The 15113-nt window shown below is 31.5% G+C and overlaps 1 protein-coding gene across 3 annotated transcripts; it reads right to left on the bottom strand.

The window, feature by feature from the left end:
- Positions 1-3278: 3278 nt before the first annotated feature.
- Positions 3279-14602, bottom strand: LOC143083167 (uncharacterized). Of its 3 annotated transcripts, none has more exons than XM_076259400.1 (2): positions 14413-14602; positions 3279-4387 (listed from the first exon to the last, which is right to left on the bottom strand). In XM_076259400.1, exon 2 carries the CDS (start codon positions 4376-4378, stop codon positions 3638-3640), a length of 741 nt encoding a protein of 246 aa, XP_076115515.1. In that variant the 5' UTR covers positions 4379-4387; positions 14413-14602; the 3' UTR covers positions 3279-3637. The 3 variants fall into 3 exon arrangements, with proteins under 3 accessions (XP_076115515.1, XP_076115516.1, XP_076115517.1); XM_076259401.1 differs by lacking the exon at positions 14413-14602 and adding an exon at positions 10104-10252; XM_076259402.1 differs by lacking the exon at positions 14413-14602 and adding an exon at positions 6246-6309.
- Positions 14603-15113: the final 511 nt, after the last annotated feature.

Genomic DNA, 15113 nt, shown 5'->3' with positions numbered 1-15113 from the left:
AAAACGGAGTGCAGTATTCGAGTATATACCAATATTCCGCTATCATGGATGCTCCTAAAAGTTGCATAATTAAACTAAACCACTTCCCAATACATTTGAAAATGACGAAATACTAATGTCAAAACAATAACAATAAAAAGTGTAAACCAGACAAAATTAAAAGAGAAACAATATCTCAAATATATATACAGGGTGGACTTAACCATGTTAACATGTTAGATCTAATAAAACAATACATCAAAGGAATAAGAATAACTTGGATAAGAAGAATAATTAAGCAAAATAATAACTATTGTAAGTTACTAACTTGTACTGAACAAATTAAATTTAATGAGTTATTCTGGGTAGGTGCAACATGGACGTATATTACGTCCTTGGTCCAAGAACACAAGTTAGAAATCCTTTTTGGCAGGAGGTTTTTATTAATGCTTGGACTGAACTCCAAACCAAAGTAGATATTAAGAATGGATATGATTTTATCACATCTAATCTTTGGAATAAAAAAAAAATGGTAATCCCTGTATAGAAAATGAACTGAAAAGATAGTCTGGCTAATCATTGAAATGATTTAATTGATTATGATAGACATTTAATGACTTGGCAGGAATTTAAAGAAACATATAATATTGATAAAAACTTTCTTATATTTCAAGGAGTAATGTCACCTGTTTATACCTATATGAAAAGTCTTAATATTAAATGTAATCAGCTTATAAAGCCTTATGGGCAAATTATACCTACTACTAATTCTATATTTATGAAATCTACAGAAGGATCAAAAGACATGTACAATGTTTTAAATGAAAAAATAACAAATATCACATCACAGGAAAAGTAGTCCATAATCCTAAATAGACATAATATTATTTGGAATAAAATATACAGACTGCCATTTTACATTACTAAAATTTCAAAATTACAGTGGCTCCAATACAGGATAAATTAGAGAATTTTGGGAACAAATAAATTACTCTACAAAATTAAAATCTCACAAAACAATAAATACACTTTCTGTATACAGACTCAATAAAAACTATAGAACACATATTCTGGACATGTCCAAAAGTTTTTGATGTTTGGGAAGAACTTATAATAAATGGATATATTCAAAAGTCCAAATTGAACTACCACTTAATTTAGATATTGTCTTATTTGGGATATTAGAAAAAAACAGAAAAAAACTACATTAGAAATCTCATAATACTATTAACTAAATAGTATATATACAAAACAAAAATGCAATGTGAACAAGTAAATATTGTAGCCTTAAAAAATTATCTTGGGGAAAATTTGTTTATTGAAAAAATAATATTTTATTAAAATAAACCATAACAAAGAGCGTACGCCTGCTGAAACCCCTGGCTCCAAATAATAGAATGATTTTATAAGTTAACCGTAACGTAATAAAAATATCTATCCAATCCATGCTACCTTAGATTAAGATTTTCTGTTCTTATTTAAAATCATAATTATTAATATTATACGTTTAAAGAATGATTCAAAATATCAGCTTTGTGTACTTGTCTCGGTTTTGCTGATGAACTATGAACTTACTTACTATTGTTATTATATATGTAGGTTTTTTTTTGCCAATAAACACATTACAAAAAAAAAAAAATAAAGAGGGACAAAATACCAAAGGGACAGGCAAACTCATAAATCGAAAATAAACTGACAACGCCATGGCTAAAAATGAAAAAGACAAACAGACAAACAATAGTACACATGACACAACATAGAAAACTATATAACAAACAACACGAACCCCACCAAAACTAGGGGTGATCTCAGGTGCTCAGGAAGGGTAAGCAGATCCTGCTCCACATGTGGCACCCGTCGTGTTGCTTATGTGATAACAAATCCGGCAAATAGTCTAATTCGGGAGGTCACATTCATGAAAGGGAAGGGAATTGTAGTTACGACGTAAGGAACATATCAGATATCATTTGTGAAACGGTTATTTCATAACGGTCAACCAACTCTTGATTGCGTCCGTAAAATTTACGAAGGGATGATTTAAACTTCACCATTTGGAACTCTTGGTTTGATAGCTACCTTGTGAGCAGCAACCCTCTATCAATAAAATCATGATCGGAAATGCAAACGCGGGGATATCGTATCAATTGGGAGATAAATACCCCGTATGCAGGTGCTGCTGGAATGTTGCTACTTAGAAAATGAAAGTTCACAATTGGAAAGCTGAAATCATCTCTTTTGTCGTAAAGTTTTGTTTTCAACCGACCCTCATTGTCAATTTCTAGATGTATGTCAAGATATGAGGCCGACTTAACTGTACCTGTAGTATCCTTTATCTCTAGTTCGATGGGATAGATGCCTTCCACATAGTCACCAAATTTTGAATTATAGAGTGAAAGAACATTATCTATATAGCGGAAAGGAGAGTTAGACGACAAAGCATCTTTGTGTGGTATTTGTCATTATCGTTTGTGTTTTTGTGAGTTTTTTTTATAGTTTGTCATAGTTTAATTTGCCACGGTTTTTGTTTTTAATTTATTTGTAGTATTATAGTTTGGAATGCTAGGATTTTTTGGCATTCTTGGACGATTCAAACTTTTTAAATGACAGGGGTTCATAATTGTTTATCATTTCTCATTTTTTATATAGATTTATAGAATGTTGGTTTTCCCATTTGAATGTTTCATATATGTTAGTCCTTTTTGGGGTCCTTTATAGCTTGCTGTTCGTATTGAGCAAAGGCTCCGTATTGAAGACCTTACTTTGACCTATTGTAGTTTACTTTTACAAATTGTGACTTGGATGGAGAGTTGATTCATTGGCACTCATATCACATCTTCTTATATCGATATAACTTGCTATAGCTCATTCTCGTATACAAACCTCTATATTTGTACATTAATTATTTTTGTGGGGTTTGGTTTTTAGTTTTGTAAATAATGAATATTCATGTCTGCTATCTCGTTTAGGTTATATTTTCTTTTATGACAATGGCGGTGCATCCATGGCTGTTCGTCTCTAACTCATATTTTTTTATTGTCTCTAATAATATATCAAATGAAAAAGTTCAAGATAAGTTTCATACCAAAGTAAAGTTTCACCATGCATATCAATGAATTGTTCCATGGTATCATTTACAGCAGCTTGGTACACATAGCCTTTTATGATGTGAGGGAGGTTAAAAACTTATAGTACGCAATGGTTGTGTCTTATACGTATACCAGTATTATGAGATATTGAAATACAGGACACGTACATCTACGTACGTAATATTATATCTATTTTGAAAAATTAACTTACGATTAACATTTAAATTTTTAATATAAATCGCAATTTATACACACCATGCACAAGACGAAAGCGCTTTGGATAAACCTCTACTCTAAGTCTATTTAGTATCCTTAAATGACCATTGTCTTAATTGATTTTGTGTGCTAAAAAGTGTACCTGAAAGAACACCACTTTATATGAATGTATGTACATGTATGCGATTCACAGTTGCCAAACGATTCCTAAAATTGTCGAGTTTTTGACTCAAATATAAGACTTCTATTTACCACTTTCTTTTCAAAGCTATGCATTTTTTTTGTCATATTATCCTTTTAATATAGTGCATGTAAGCACGAGAGACACACACGAGCTAGACTGTTGAAATCACATCTCAACTAATCACAATTTGTTGTTCTATTCCATATTTAAAGTCACATTCTCCTTTAATATCAATATATACAGTTCTCCCATCACTTTCAATGTCTTTTATTTTATCAGATAATATAGCTTTCATATCTCCGGTGTACACTTTTAAGAATTTATTTTTATTTTTCCGACTATGAATGTTAACAATCACAGTTCCATTAATAGCAACTTTAGTTTCAAATGTATATTCACATTGTTTCTCAATGATTTCTAGTTCGGCTGTTAGTTTTGATTCCGGGGCAACAGTCAGGTTGCCTTCGGTTGCCCAGGTTAAAGTCTTTTGGTCTGTGGTTTCTTTATTGTATGTTACCGTGTATCCAGCAGAATATCCTACGGACGCCGTGGCCACGCTCTTTGGAGCTGAAAGTGTAAGGGCCATGTTTGTACTTATAGTGTAGCACTTCGTCAGTGATGCCTTGCATGAAGCCACGGTTTGCCTTTCAGCTTTCAGAGAATGCGACTGCTCAGTTTTACTTTTGTTTTCAAATACTGATTTAAAAATTATATTTGAAACTAACTTTTCCGAGCCAGATTTCTCGGTGTACTTTGGCTCTTTCACATCAAAAGTAACTTCTGACCAGTCAAAAACGAGGTTTACATTTTTCCGTTTCTTTGGTTGCCACTTTTTGCGGCATTTGGTGTAGAAATTCCATGCCCGGTCTTCTACGATTTCTTTCAAGTCAATAATCTCTCTTTCTGATGCCATTTGTTGACTCTGGAAAAAAATGAGGTAAAAAATAAAAACTTTGAAAAAAATATAGAAATTACAGATTATCATGTTTCTTTCTTGTTGTACTTTTAGCTATTGGGACCCAATTTTGTGGAATTTAGTTTAAAAATCGTATTTTCTCGCCTATCAACCAACATGGTCGACATGGCTACAAATATAGCATAGGGTTTAGAATTGTTAAGAATGTTAAAACATATTTTTATGGCAACGCGTCATGCATGGTTTTTGTCCGTGCTTTATACAAAATGTTTTTTTTAATGCTGTTTCAATCGAATAAAATTACGAAAAGAAGCATTCAATTCGTATATAAAACTTTGATCAAAATTCCAAAAATCTAAAAAAAAAATTTAAAACTTTGAATTGATAAGTGTTACACGGACCTTCGTATATATGAAAAGTAGTTTTATCGGAAATCTGATAATCCAAAGCACTAAACAAAACTGTATATCATTTAGCATAAAATTATTTAAACCAGATTTGTTCCTTGAACACAATGATTGTGCTTCATTCGGACTTCCAGGACTCATGTTGTACAGTATACTAGTACTTTAAAGTAAGAATTGATATGATTTGCTTGATTTGTTCATATATATAATTAATTGATGGATTATTAATTATTAAATGAAATTTGATCAGTATAATATAGCTTTAAAATGACTATTAATAATGATTTATTCAAATCAAAAAGGCATTCACCTATCCAGAAGAATCATGCACGATGATGACTGTTTGAAATTTATCCAATATAAATAATACAACTGTTGTCTAAATCAATATGGATAAATAGCAACAAAGTCGGAAGATCAATCAAATAACTAGAGTAGCATAAAATTTCATACGTTTAATATTAAACCAAATTGTCACAGCTGATGTAACATATGTGTAAAGGGTTGTCCCAATCGGAGACATATATATGGTAAATGCAAAGAATTTTAAAAAATCGTACTCCAAACGTTGTCTTGCCACCCCAACTTTTTTTTAGCGCACCTGGCCCAACAGGCCAAGTGGGCTTTTCTCATCACTCGTCGTCCGTCGTCGTCCGTTAACTTTTACAAAAATCTACTTCCCAGAAACAACTGGACCATTAAACAAACTTGACCACAATCATTCTTGTGGTAACTTGTTTGAAAAATGTGTCCGATGACCCGGCCAACCACTTGAACCAAGATGGCACCCGAGGCTAAAAATAGAACATTAGGGTAAAATGTAGTTTTTGGCTTATATCTCTGAAACAATTTTTTGTAATCTTTCAAAAATCTTCTCCTCTCAAGTTACTGGGACAAATTTAACCAAACTTGGCCACAATTATAATTAGGGTATATAGTTTAAAAAGTGTGTCCGATTACCCTGTTAACCAACATGGCCGACATGGCTAAAAATAGAACAAAGGGGTAAAATGCAGTTTTTGGCTTATATCTCTGAAACGAAAGCAAAAGTATAATGATTGCATTAATTTATGCATCGATTGTAAATAAAAATATCAAGTGAGAGACACAGGATCCTTGGAGCCTTTAATTTTAAATCCTGGATCCGCACCTGATCGTGATCCGGTTTTTCTTTTTTCGTGTGAGTGAAGAATGTTATAACTGACAGGCATTGCTTAATATCGAGCAATAGTGATTATAGTTTGGCATGATGATCAGTTATAAGTAAAAAACTGACGTCGATAAAAAAGAACAAAACTACTGGTATGAAAATTCCAAGTAAACTAATAAACATGGAGTAGTGTAAATGTATATTACAGAACATGCATGCCCTTGAGATAATGTTTTTAACCTTGGCATATTCTATGTTCAACAAGTATGTGCACTTTCTAAAGCATTGATTACTCTTCTGTCAGTACCTTATCTGTTGATGAACATCGGAGGTTTTGTTGCTTAAATAACTCTACAAAACGGTAACATAATATTGTTGTGCACTAATACTATCTATAAAAATAAAAATTGAGAAATCATGATATAGAAAAATCTCATCATAATAGAAAAAAAATCATTCTAATAAAGACCAGGTGCTCCGCAGGGCGCAGCTTTATACGACCGCAGTGGTTGAATCCTGAACAGTTAGGGCAAATTTTGTCACAATATTCAAGCTTGATTCTGTCTGCATTTAGATTGTAATCAAATTTTTGACATAATATAGGTTTTGTCAAAAAATAAATGTGGTCAAAGATCTAACAAATCTATTGCACAATACTGTGCAATTGAAGATTTCTTCTTGAAACTTTTCAAAATTCGAAATTTGAAAAATTTTGAAAAAAGGCAGCCCTTCTAAAAATGGTAAACAAAAAATCCACCCCCCCAACTTTTTGAAACCTCAATAACCCTTAAACTCAATCCTATGCTTTCCATTGCAGTATTGAACCTTGTAGTACAATTTCAGAGAGATCCATACACTTAAACACAAGTTATTGTCATGATTGTTTGGAAACTAGAAACATGCTTCTTTTTGGCCCTTTTTTTGCCCCTAATTCCTACATATTTTGGGCAATTAACCCAAAACTTAATCCCAGCCTCCCCTTTGTTTAATGGTACATTGTGATACAATTTCAGAGAGATCCATACAATTACACATAAGTTATTGTCTTGAAACTAGAAAAATGCTTGTTTTACTCCTTTTTGGCCCTTAATTCCTAAACTTTGGCCCCATAACCCCTAAAATGAATCCAAACCTTCTACTTGTGGTTTTAAACATTGCGGTATGATTTCAGAGCAATTGAAATACTTCTACACAAGTTATTACCCTGAAACTAGAAAAATGCTTGTTTTGGACCCCTTTTGGGCCCCTAATTTCTAATCGGTTAGGACCATCATCCCCAAAATCAATCCCAACCTTCCTTTTGTGGTATTGGACCTTCTATTCACTTAAACTAAAGTTATTATCCGGAAACCAATGTGTCTTCGGACGACGACGACGCAGACGACGCAGTCATAGTTTACCATTATACGATCCCAAATTTTTTTTGGGGTCGTATAAAAAACCTCATCATGATAAAGAAAAACCTCATCATGAAATAGAAAAACCTCATCATGATAAAGAAGGAAGTACCATAAGGCAGTTACGGCGTTCCAAAAAAACCAGTTGTAACATCTTTTATAAGATGTCCAGGACATACAAAGAAGAGAGTAGTTTCGAAACTCATCTGTAAATTTTGGATGTCAAATTATATTTTTGATCCTTTTTAGAAGTAAAATATTAGCATCGAGTTTTTTGGAATGAGTAACCAGAGACATCAAAATATGTTTAACCAGGGACATGTATATATATATATATATATATATATATATATATATATATATATATCTAAAGTAACAAACAACCCTTATAAGTGTAAAAAACAACACTATGTAAAGGTCATTGCAGGTAACGGAATGACCATTTTAATTAGGGAGGGGAGGAGACAGGAAGTTTTTGAAAATGAATAACTATGCCTGGTACGATCTGAAAATAAATAACTTTGCACAAGAAATAATCTATCAGGTATTGTATATCAAATCTGAAACATTTCATCTTGAACAAACAAATATGCATTCCCATGGTAACCAGTTCTAAATGAAAGTTTTAATGATATTGATGAAAACAATACTGTTATCTTTAACAGGTTCAGGCTATTAGGTTGAAATACTAAAAATGTGTCTGCAAAGAGAAAATGAGTTTTTAAGATATCTGCATCCTTTCATAAGCTACCTATGTCTGTTTAATTTCTACAAACGTTACGTGTCATGTTTCACATGTTTCATTTAATTAAGCGAGACCAGGATTTGTATAGTAAGACAAAACCTTGGCAAAACCAAAGTAAAGCAGAAAACATTATTTTTTGTTTGTGCACACAAACAAAGTGGTTATATATAACACGAACAAAGTGTTCAGGGGCGGATCCAGCCATTTAAAAAAAAGGGGGGGGGTTCCAACTATAGGTCCCCATTCAAATGCATTGATTGTCCAAAAAAAGGGAACCCTCCCCCTGGATCCGCCACTGGTGTTTATATATTAGGCTCTGAACCTGTCCATAACGTTATGGTATGGTATTAGGTTTCTGTTTTGCTTTTTTCCAATCATATTGTGCATAATATTGTTGTAAAATGATGCCCTTTATGGGTTCTTGATTAGATTAATAAAATTCTTATCTCGAAATTCTCTTATCTTATAACCCCTTCATATTTTGTGCTTGTAACAAGTCAAGGTATGGACAACCTGTTGTTTTCTTTGTACGTCCATCTGTTAGGTGGAGTTGGGAATTGTTGAACTGTCAAATATTTTAAATAGTTCGTGCATGTTATTAGTTTTACTTACTTTTACAGTTTGTAAGATTGAAATTCTGGACAATCTACCCTATAATCAATTTTTTAAATATGTCATTGTTAATGAAGTAATTAAATGTCCAATTGAAAAAAAAACATATTCAAATGAGCAATTTATAAACCTGCCGGGGAATGCAAATTTGAATCTATGAAAACACAAATATATCTGGTATAATGCATACTATAGAAGACGAAGAAACTGATGCAGAGTTGTCTCATTTCTAATCATACCATATCTTCTTATTTTTATTTATTCTATTTGCATCATGAAGATGTCATGTCAAAACAAAAATGATTCAAATTCAAAGTTTATATGAGTGTCTTTATTGAGGGTTTACAGAATAGACGATGTGTAAAAAAACAACAACATAAAACAAACAAACAAAACACAAAACAAAACAAAACAAAACAAAAAGACAACTTGAAGGTAAAAAACAAGGACCTGGTAAAAAAAACAAGAAAGAAATACGAGGGAAAAAAGGAATACAAACATCTTAAGTACGGTAAGTTTAATAGATATACTCATAGAATATTAAATTTAATCTATTCCTGTTGATACGATCTGTAAGATTTTGTATGATCAAGTTATAATAGGTCAATACATTGTACTAGAAAAAAGATGGCGAACTCCTTTGGTTTGATACAAGTATTTTAAAAAGTTGCCGCAGATTATGAAGATTATCGTGGTCGGGGAAAAGTTTCAACAATGAGGGAAAAAACATATTAGATAACCGAGTATGATGGCAGATTTGAGCAGATTTTCAGCTCGTGGTTCCTTTCTATGTGTTTCTTTTCTTAAATATTAAAGTACTAAGTGATGTCATCCGGAGAAGCACAGGCGTTTGAAGTCTATACTTAGTAAAATGTCATCAAAATCATTGGAGATGCACCGATTGGGCCCATCTTAGATCAATTTGATAGTGACAGTTCTCTTCAAACTGCTTTAAAGCAGAACCTAATTGTGCAATTATTAATTAACACTGAAAATTTTCATTTCCATTAACATCTCAAATCATCAAGAATTGTTGCTTAAGATGATAAAACAGAATCATGATTCAGGAAAAGTCTACGATCATAGTTATTGGGCTAGGTTCAATTTAGAGAGAAGCAACCGCCATCATGAATAAATTTAAACTTAATTGGTGAATATTTCTCCTTTCGTAGATCTTTCATTTTTTTTTTTATGGTTTTCACTCAAAAAGAGTTTTTCTTTTCTTTTTTTCTTTTTTGATAATGATATGGTTTCAGAGAAAAATTGGAAATCAAATGAAAATTATATAATACTGAATTTGAATGAAAATGTCCTTTTTGACTTTAGATTAAAAGAAATATACACATTTCCTAAAACAACTTCAATCCAGCAATTCTTTGTTTTTAAGCATTAAATATATAATTATGCCTACCTTTTTATTTCAAGTGTGCTAGTTTGTTTTACTTCGATCCTACTCTTCTAGAATATCAATACATTTTCAGTACATGAAATTATAATTATGATATTCTCATAGAAAAAGTGTCTTTTGATTGGTTGGAACCACCATGTGACCACTGCCTTAACTTTGATCAATTACACTAATAAGGCAGTTTAATGATTAGTAATAATATTACTTTATGATTTGATATAAAACTGCTTTGTGAATGATTCTTGATATTGAACGCTATGATTAGAGACATGAAAACAGAATTAAATAAATACGGATCATTACAGCATGGGAGATAACCGAAGATCATTCTTACAGCTTGAAATAGACATGGGAGATAACTGAACCAACAGCAGAAAACATTGTAAAACTGTAGAAACAAAGATCAAAAAAATATTAAAACGATTTTCTTTTTTAATACTAAAGTATGTAATATGTAAGAGCAAAAAAAAAATCAATTAAAAAAATAACTAAAAAATGTTTGTTCTATTATATTGTTTTACCCTTTAAAATATGCAGAAATTGAAACAAAATGATTTTTAAAAAAAACTTTAAATATTGTATAGGACTTCCACCAGATGCTACAATCTTAGGCCACAATCTTATACATGTTGTGAAAATATCATTACGATCATTATAAGTGACACAGATATTTTATCTATCAAACTTAATAATTATAAAAGCGGAAATTTCTGTATAAGGTTACATTAAACTATTTTTTAAAAGTTCACGTGTAGTCTTTCTCTTTTGTTCAGCCTTGGAACTATTACCCACAAACAATAGACCAGCAAAATTCTTCCCGTTCAGGTTCTGTAAAAAAAGAGGTCAAGTTGACTCACAGCAATTTACTATAACTGGGTTGGAGTGGGTAAAATATTTCTACATTTTTCTCTCAAATAATTCTCAAAGAAAAAATGTTTAAATACGCTGTAGAATTTTGTTTTCGAAATGCAACTCCATTGTTTGGAAAATGCACAATAAATTAAAAGTACTAAATTCATGGTATTCTCTGTGAATTTATTCTGATTTGGATTTCTCTCCCCAAAATCTGCAGAGAAAAGGGTAAATAGTTTTTTTTTTCACCCACTTTTTGGTGTGATTCAAACTGTTTACGCGTCCCCATCAAAATCTAAGCAGATTCAGATTCAATATTTTATTATAGTCTCACCACATACAAACATAACATGATATTCACATACATAGATTTAAAACATGAAAACGTTTGCATTGCATGCACCAATCTTAAAAAGATTTAAGAGAGACTTTTAAAATATATTATATACATACATTGTATAAACATATTTTTACATATTTATAATTAAAATTCACAATATACATTTACTACATGATAGTAAAACATTTGTTTCTTTAAGAACTAGTGAAATAAAATACTATTTCTTCTTAATAAAATATTGTTGCAGGTTTTGGCAACTATAGCAGCAACGTCGTTACTAAATAAAAACATAAATTTTTCATTATCTTATAAAAGGTTAAAACGTTCGTTAAAATGTAAAGCTTCATGGTCATCATGATTTGTCTTAGATCCACATACAATGGGCATTTTAAAATTAAGAAATAATTCCTTCATGTCATGCTCTATGCTCATTTTAACATGGGCATAAAGGCATTATATTTGTCGATATTTTACACTGAGCGTTAGCGAGGTGTAAAATGTGGTCAAATATAATGCCTACCCATGTTAAAATGAGCATAGAGCATGACATGAAGGAATTATTTCGATTCTAATAGGACAAATTAATACAGTATTTTTATAGGTCGAAGCGTACGAAATTACCGTAAAAATGTTTGGCTGTTCCCGTTTCCTCCTCGAGGAGTCTGTGCATTGAATTTCATATTTGATAAGTTTAAAAACTACGAGCAGGATAAATATATGTTGTTTCATAAAAATATATTATAAAAGTTTATGTTATCTGCCTAAATGTATATATTTTAAAGGATAACGATGGAAATAACGTTAATTTAAACAGTAAGTTTGTGCGCATGTGTCAAACATGTTTTGTGCTTATTAGAACACGGCTTTGTTTACAAAGCGTAATAAGGACGTCATATTAGAATGACGTGCAGTTCATCTTCAACAATAGAGCTACAGTTAAAACAGGTCCTCTCATAGACTTCTTTCCTTTCATATCTTCCAGTATCTAGTTTTAGTGGAGCTACCCCACATCTAAATTTAGCGAATAAACTTCTGTTTTTCTAATGACATAATATTTTGCAAATAATTTTCAGTACAATAGTTATTTTTAAATAATTTGTAAGACCTCAATTTACTTCCCTCTGCAACTCTTGATTTAAAATGATCAAATCTGACATCTTCCTCAATTTGTTTAATAAAATTTTTGTTCAATACATTTAATTCAAAATTACAATATTGCTCATAATTATACAATTTTAACATTTCTATAACTCTGAAACTCCAGTTTTTAATTCTAGTATTACACTTTCGTATAGACCACTTAAACATTTTAAAAATTATCCTGTGTGGGTCCATTATGGAACACCTAGCCCAATGTCTCAAGACACTTGACCATTGTTTGACGCATGGAGGTTTCCGGCCCATATCATCTGCATTGATCAAATAACAGAATACAAACCAACTCTAACTTTGAATTTAATCAATATTTTCAAACATCATGGGTTTTTTTAATAGGTTTTCTTTTAAATGTGAACTGTATTTGTACATATAGTGTTCTGAAATATTGAATTAACGAATTTGTCATAAAGATGTTGTGGTTTCTAGCAGTGACATGGATATTTAAAGTTATATTTGACATAATATTGTTGGATATGGTCGATTTCAAGTGTTCAATAGTTCCAGTACGTTTTGAAAAACATTATTTTACACAAGAAGTGCTCAGGTGTTATACCATTGTGTTAGTGATTTGTTATGTGAAACAGTAAAAACACTCGTGTACATCCAACCACGGAAGTACCTAGCTAGACTGGTCATTTCGGGGTCTTTTATAGCTGGTATGGGCTTTGCTCATTGTTGAAGGCTGTACGGTGACATATAGTTGTTAATTTCTGTGTCCTTTTGGTCTCTTGTGGAGAGTTGTCTCATTGGCAATAATACCACATCTTCTTTTTATGGTAGATTCTTATCCGATGATGACAATGGATGGCTGTATAGCGTCCAGTGGCAAGTTAATTGCATATTCAAGACGAGAACATGCTAATACACTATGAACTTGCTTTGTACTGACCGACACGCTTAGTTGGTATTTCAACGTGGTTGTTCCGCCAAATAACATGACACCCTACTAGGACTTATTATTTAAATTACATTACATTAAAAACATTTTAGAAGACTTATAAGACAAATATTAACAAAGTAAGACTTATAAGGCAAACATTTACAAAATAAGACTTATAAGGCAAACATTTACAAAATAAGACTTATAAGTGATATATTAGTTCTATATAAAGTGGCCGCTACTTTGCAATTTACAGATGAAATAGAAAACTCTGGGGGTTTAGTACTGTGGATTCATTATTATTCGTTGGATACCAATATTCGTGGATTTCGTGGGTAAAGATGAACCACGAATTCAAATGAACAACAATAACAAATATCATATAGGCATGTAGGCACACTTTCGCAAAACCACGAAATTAAATATCAACGACAATACAATTTTTCCTCAATCAACGAAAATTGGTACCCACGAAAATAAATGAATCCATAGGATTAGGACACTAATGGTGTCATTTGAGATGCTTTTCATTTTAAAATTTCACACTCTTATGATCTTAGAACTTTTTTTTATCAAATTTTATTATTGGAAAAAAACATATTTGTATGAATATATAAAATAATGAGTTAAATGATTTGAAAGAGCTGTATGTATTTTGGGTAAATTTATATATCGAGCACAATAAATTATAAGATCCGACATACTCTAATATGTTTAACAGAATCGTCTGCTGTTATCTATGTTGTAAACTTATATAATAGTTGAGAATGGAAACGGGGAATGTGTCAACTACACAACAACCCGACCAGAAAGAGCTGAAAACAGCCCAAGGCCACAAATGGTCTTCAACGCATGGAGAAAATCCCGCACCCTTGGGCGGGCTTCAGCTGGTCATTTAACAAAAATGTGTACCATAGTTCAGCATAAATGAACGTCACACTAAACTCTTAAAATTCTTTTTTAATTTTTGGTGCTTGCAATTATCCAATAGAAAAATTAAAGCAGCATACATATTCAAATCCAAACGTTTCAATTTCTGTAAATCAATTAAATAATTGTCTTGACAATGACAAACATACTACCTTGTTTTGATCGTCCAGATGCTTTCATTCAAGTGTATCCGATTTACTGAATGTAAGAGATACACAAAGAGTTATAACTTAAAAGATGTTAATGGAAAGTTAACAACACTGAAACTGAAATTAATACATGTATTTCCTGTACCATGTAGAATCGGCTAACGTTCGAAACACTTCCCTGTTGTTCTAGATTTTATCTGAGACTACTGTATAGTAGTCTCAGATCTTATCTTCTATTTTGTAAATCAATTATATCACGTCCTTGTTAGTTATATAAACGGCCTTGATTTGATGAAATAAACTTTATATTCTCATTTAGTTTGTTACAGGGGCACTAGCTACGAGATATATATTGAAAAAAATAGGAGATGATTTTTGTTTTGTTTCAATCATTTATAAAAGTGAAATGATGAAATAATAATTCGTTTTTAGAAACCAATTTGGTTCAATTTTGACAAAATAAGCAAAGAAACATCGCTGATGAATTATTTACTTGCAAGTGAATGTTTCGACCTCATTGAATCCGTATTCATGTGACCTTCAATTTAACCCATTAGATAAAGGTTGGTTACGTATACATGTATGAATCGTGTTTCAGTCACTAAAAGGAAAAGAATGTCAAAATTGAAAGTGAAACAAAGGTGGACCATTTCGTTGGCTGATTCGATCCACAAAAACATGAAGTCAAACAGACCTAGAAAATC

Source organism: Mytilus galloprovincialis, chromosome 7, assembly GCF_965363235.1.
Source record: "Mytilus galloprovincialis chromosome 7, xbMytGall1.hap1.1, whole genome shotgun sequence".
Classification (NCBI taxonomy): Eukaryota; Metazoa; Mollusca; class Bivalvia; order Mytilida; family Mytilidae; genus Mytilus; species Mytilus galloprovincialis.
This window is presented reverse-complemented; position numbering and strand designations above follow the sequence as displayed.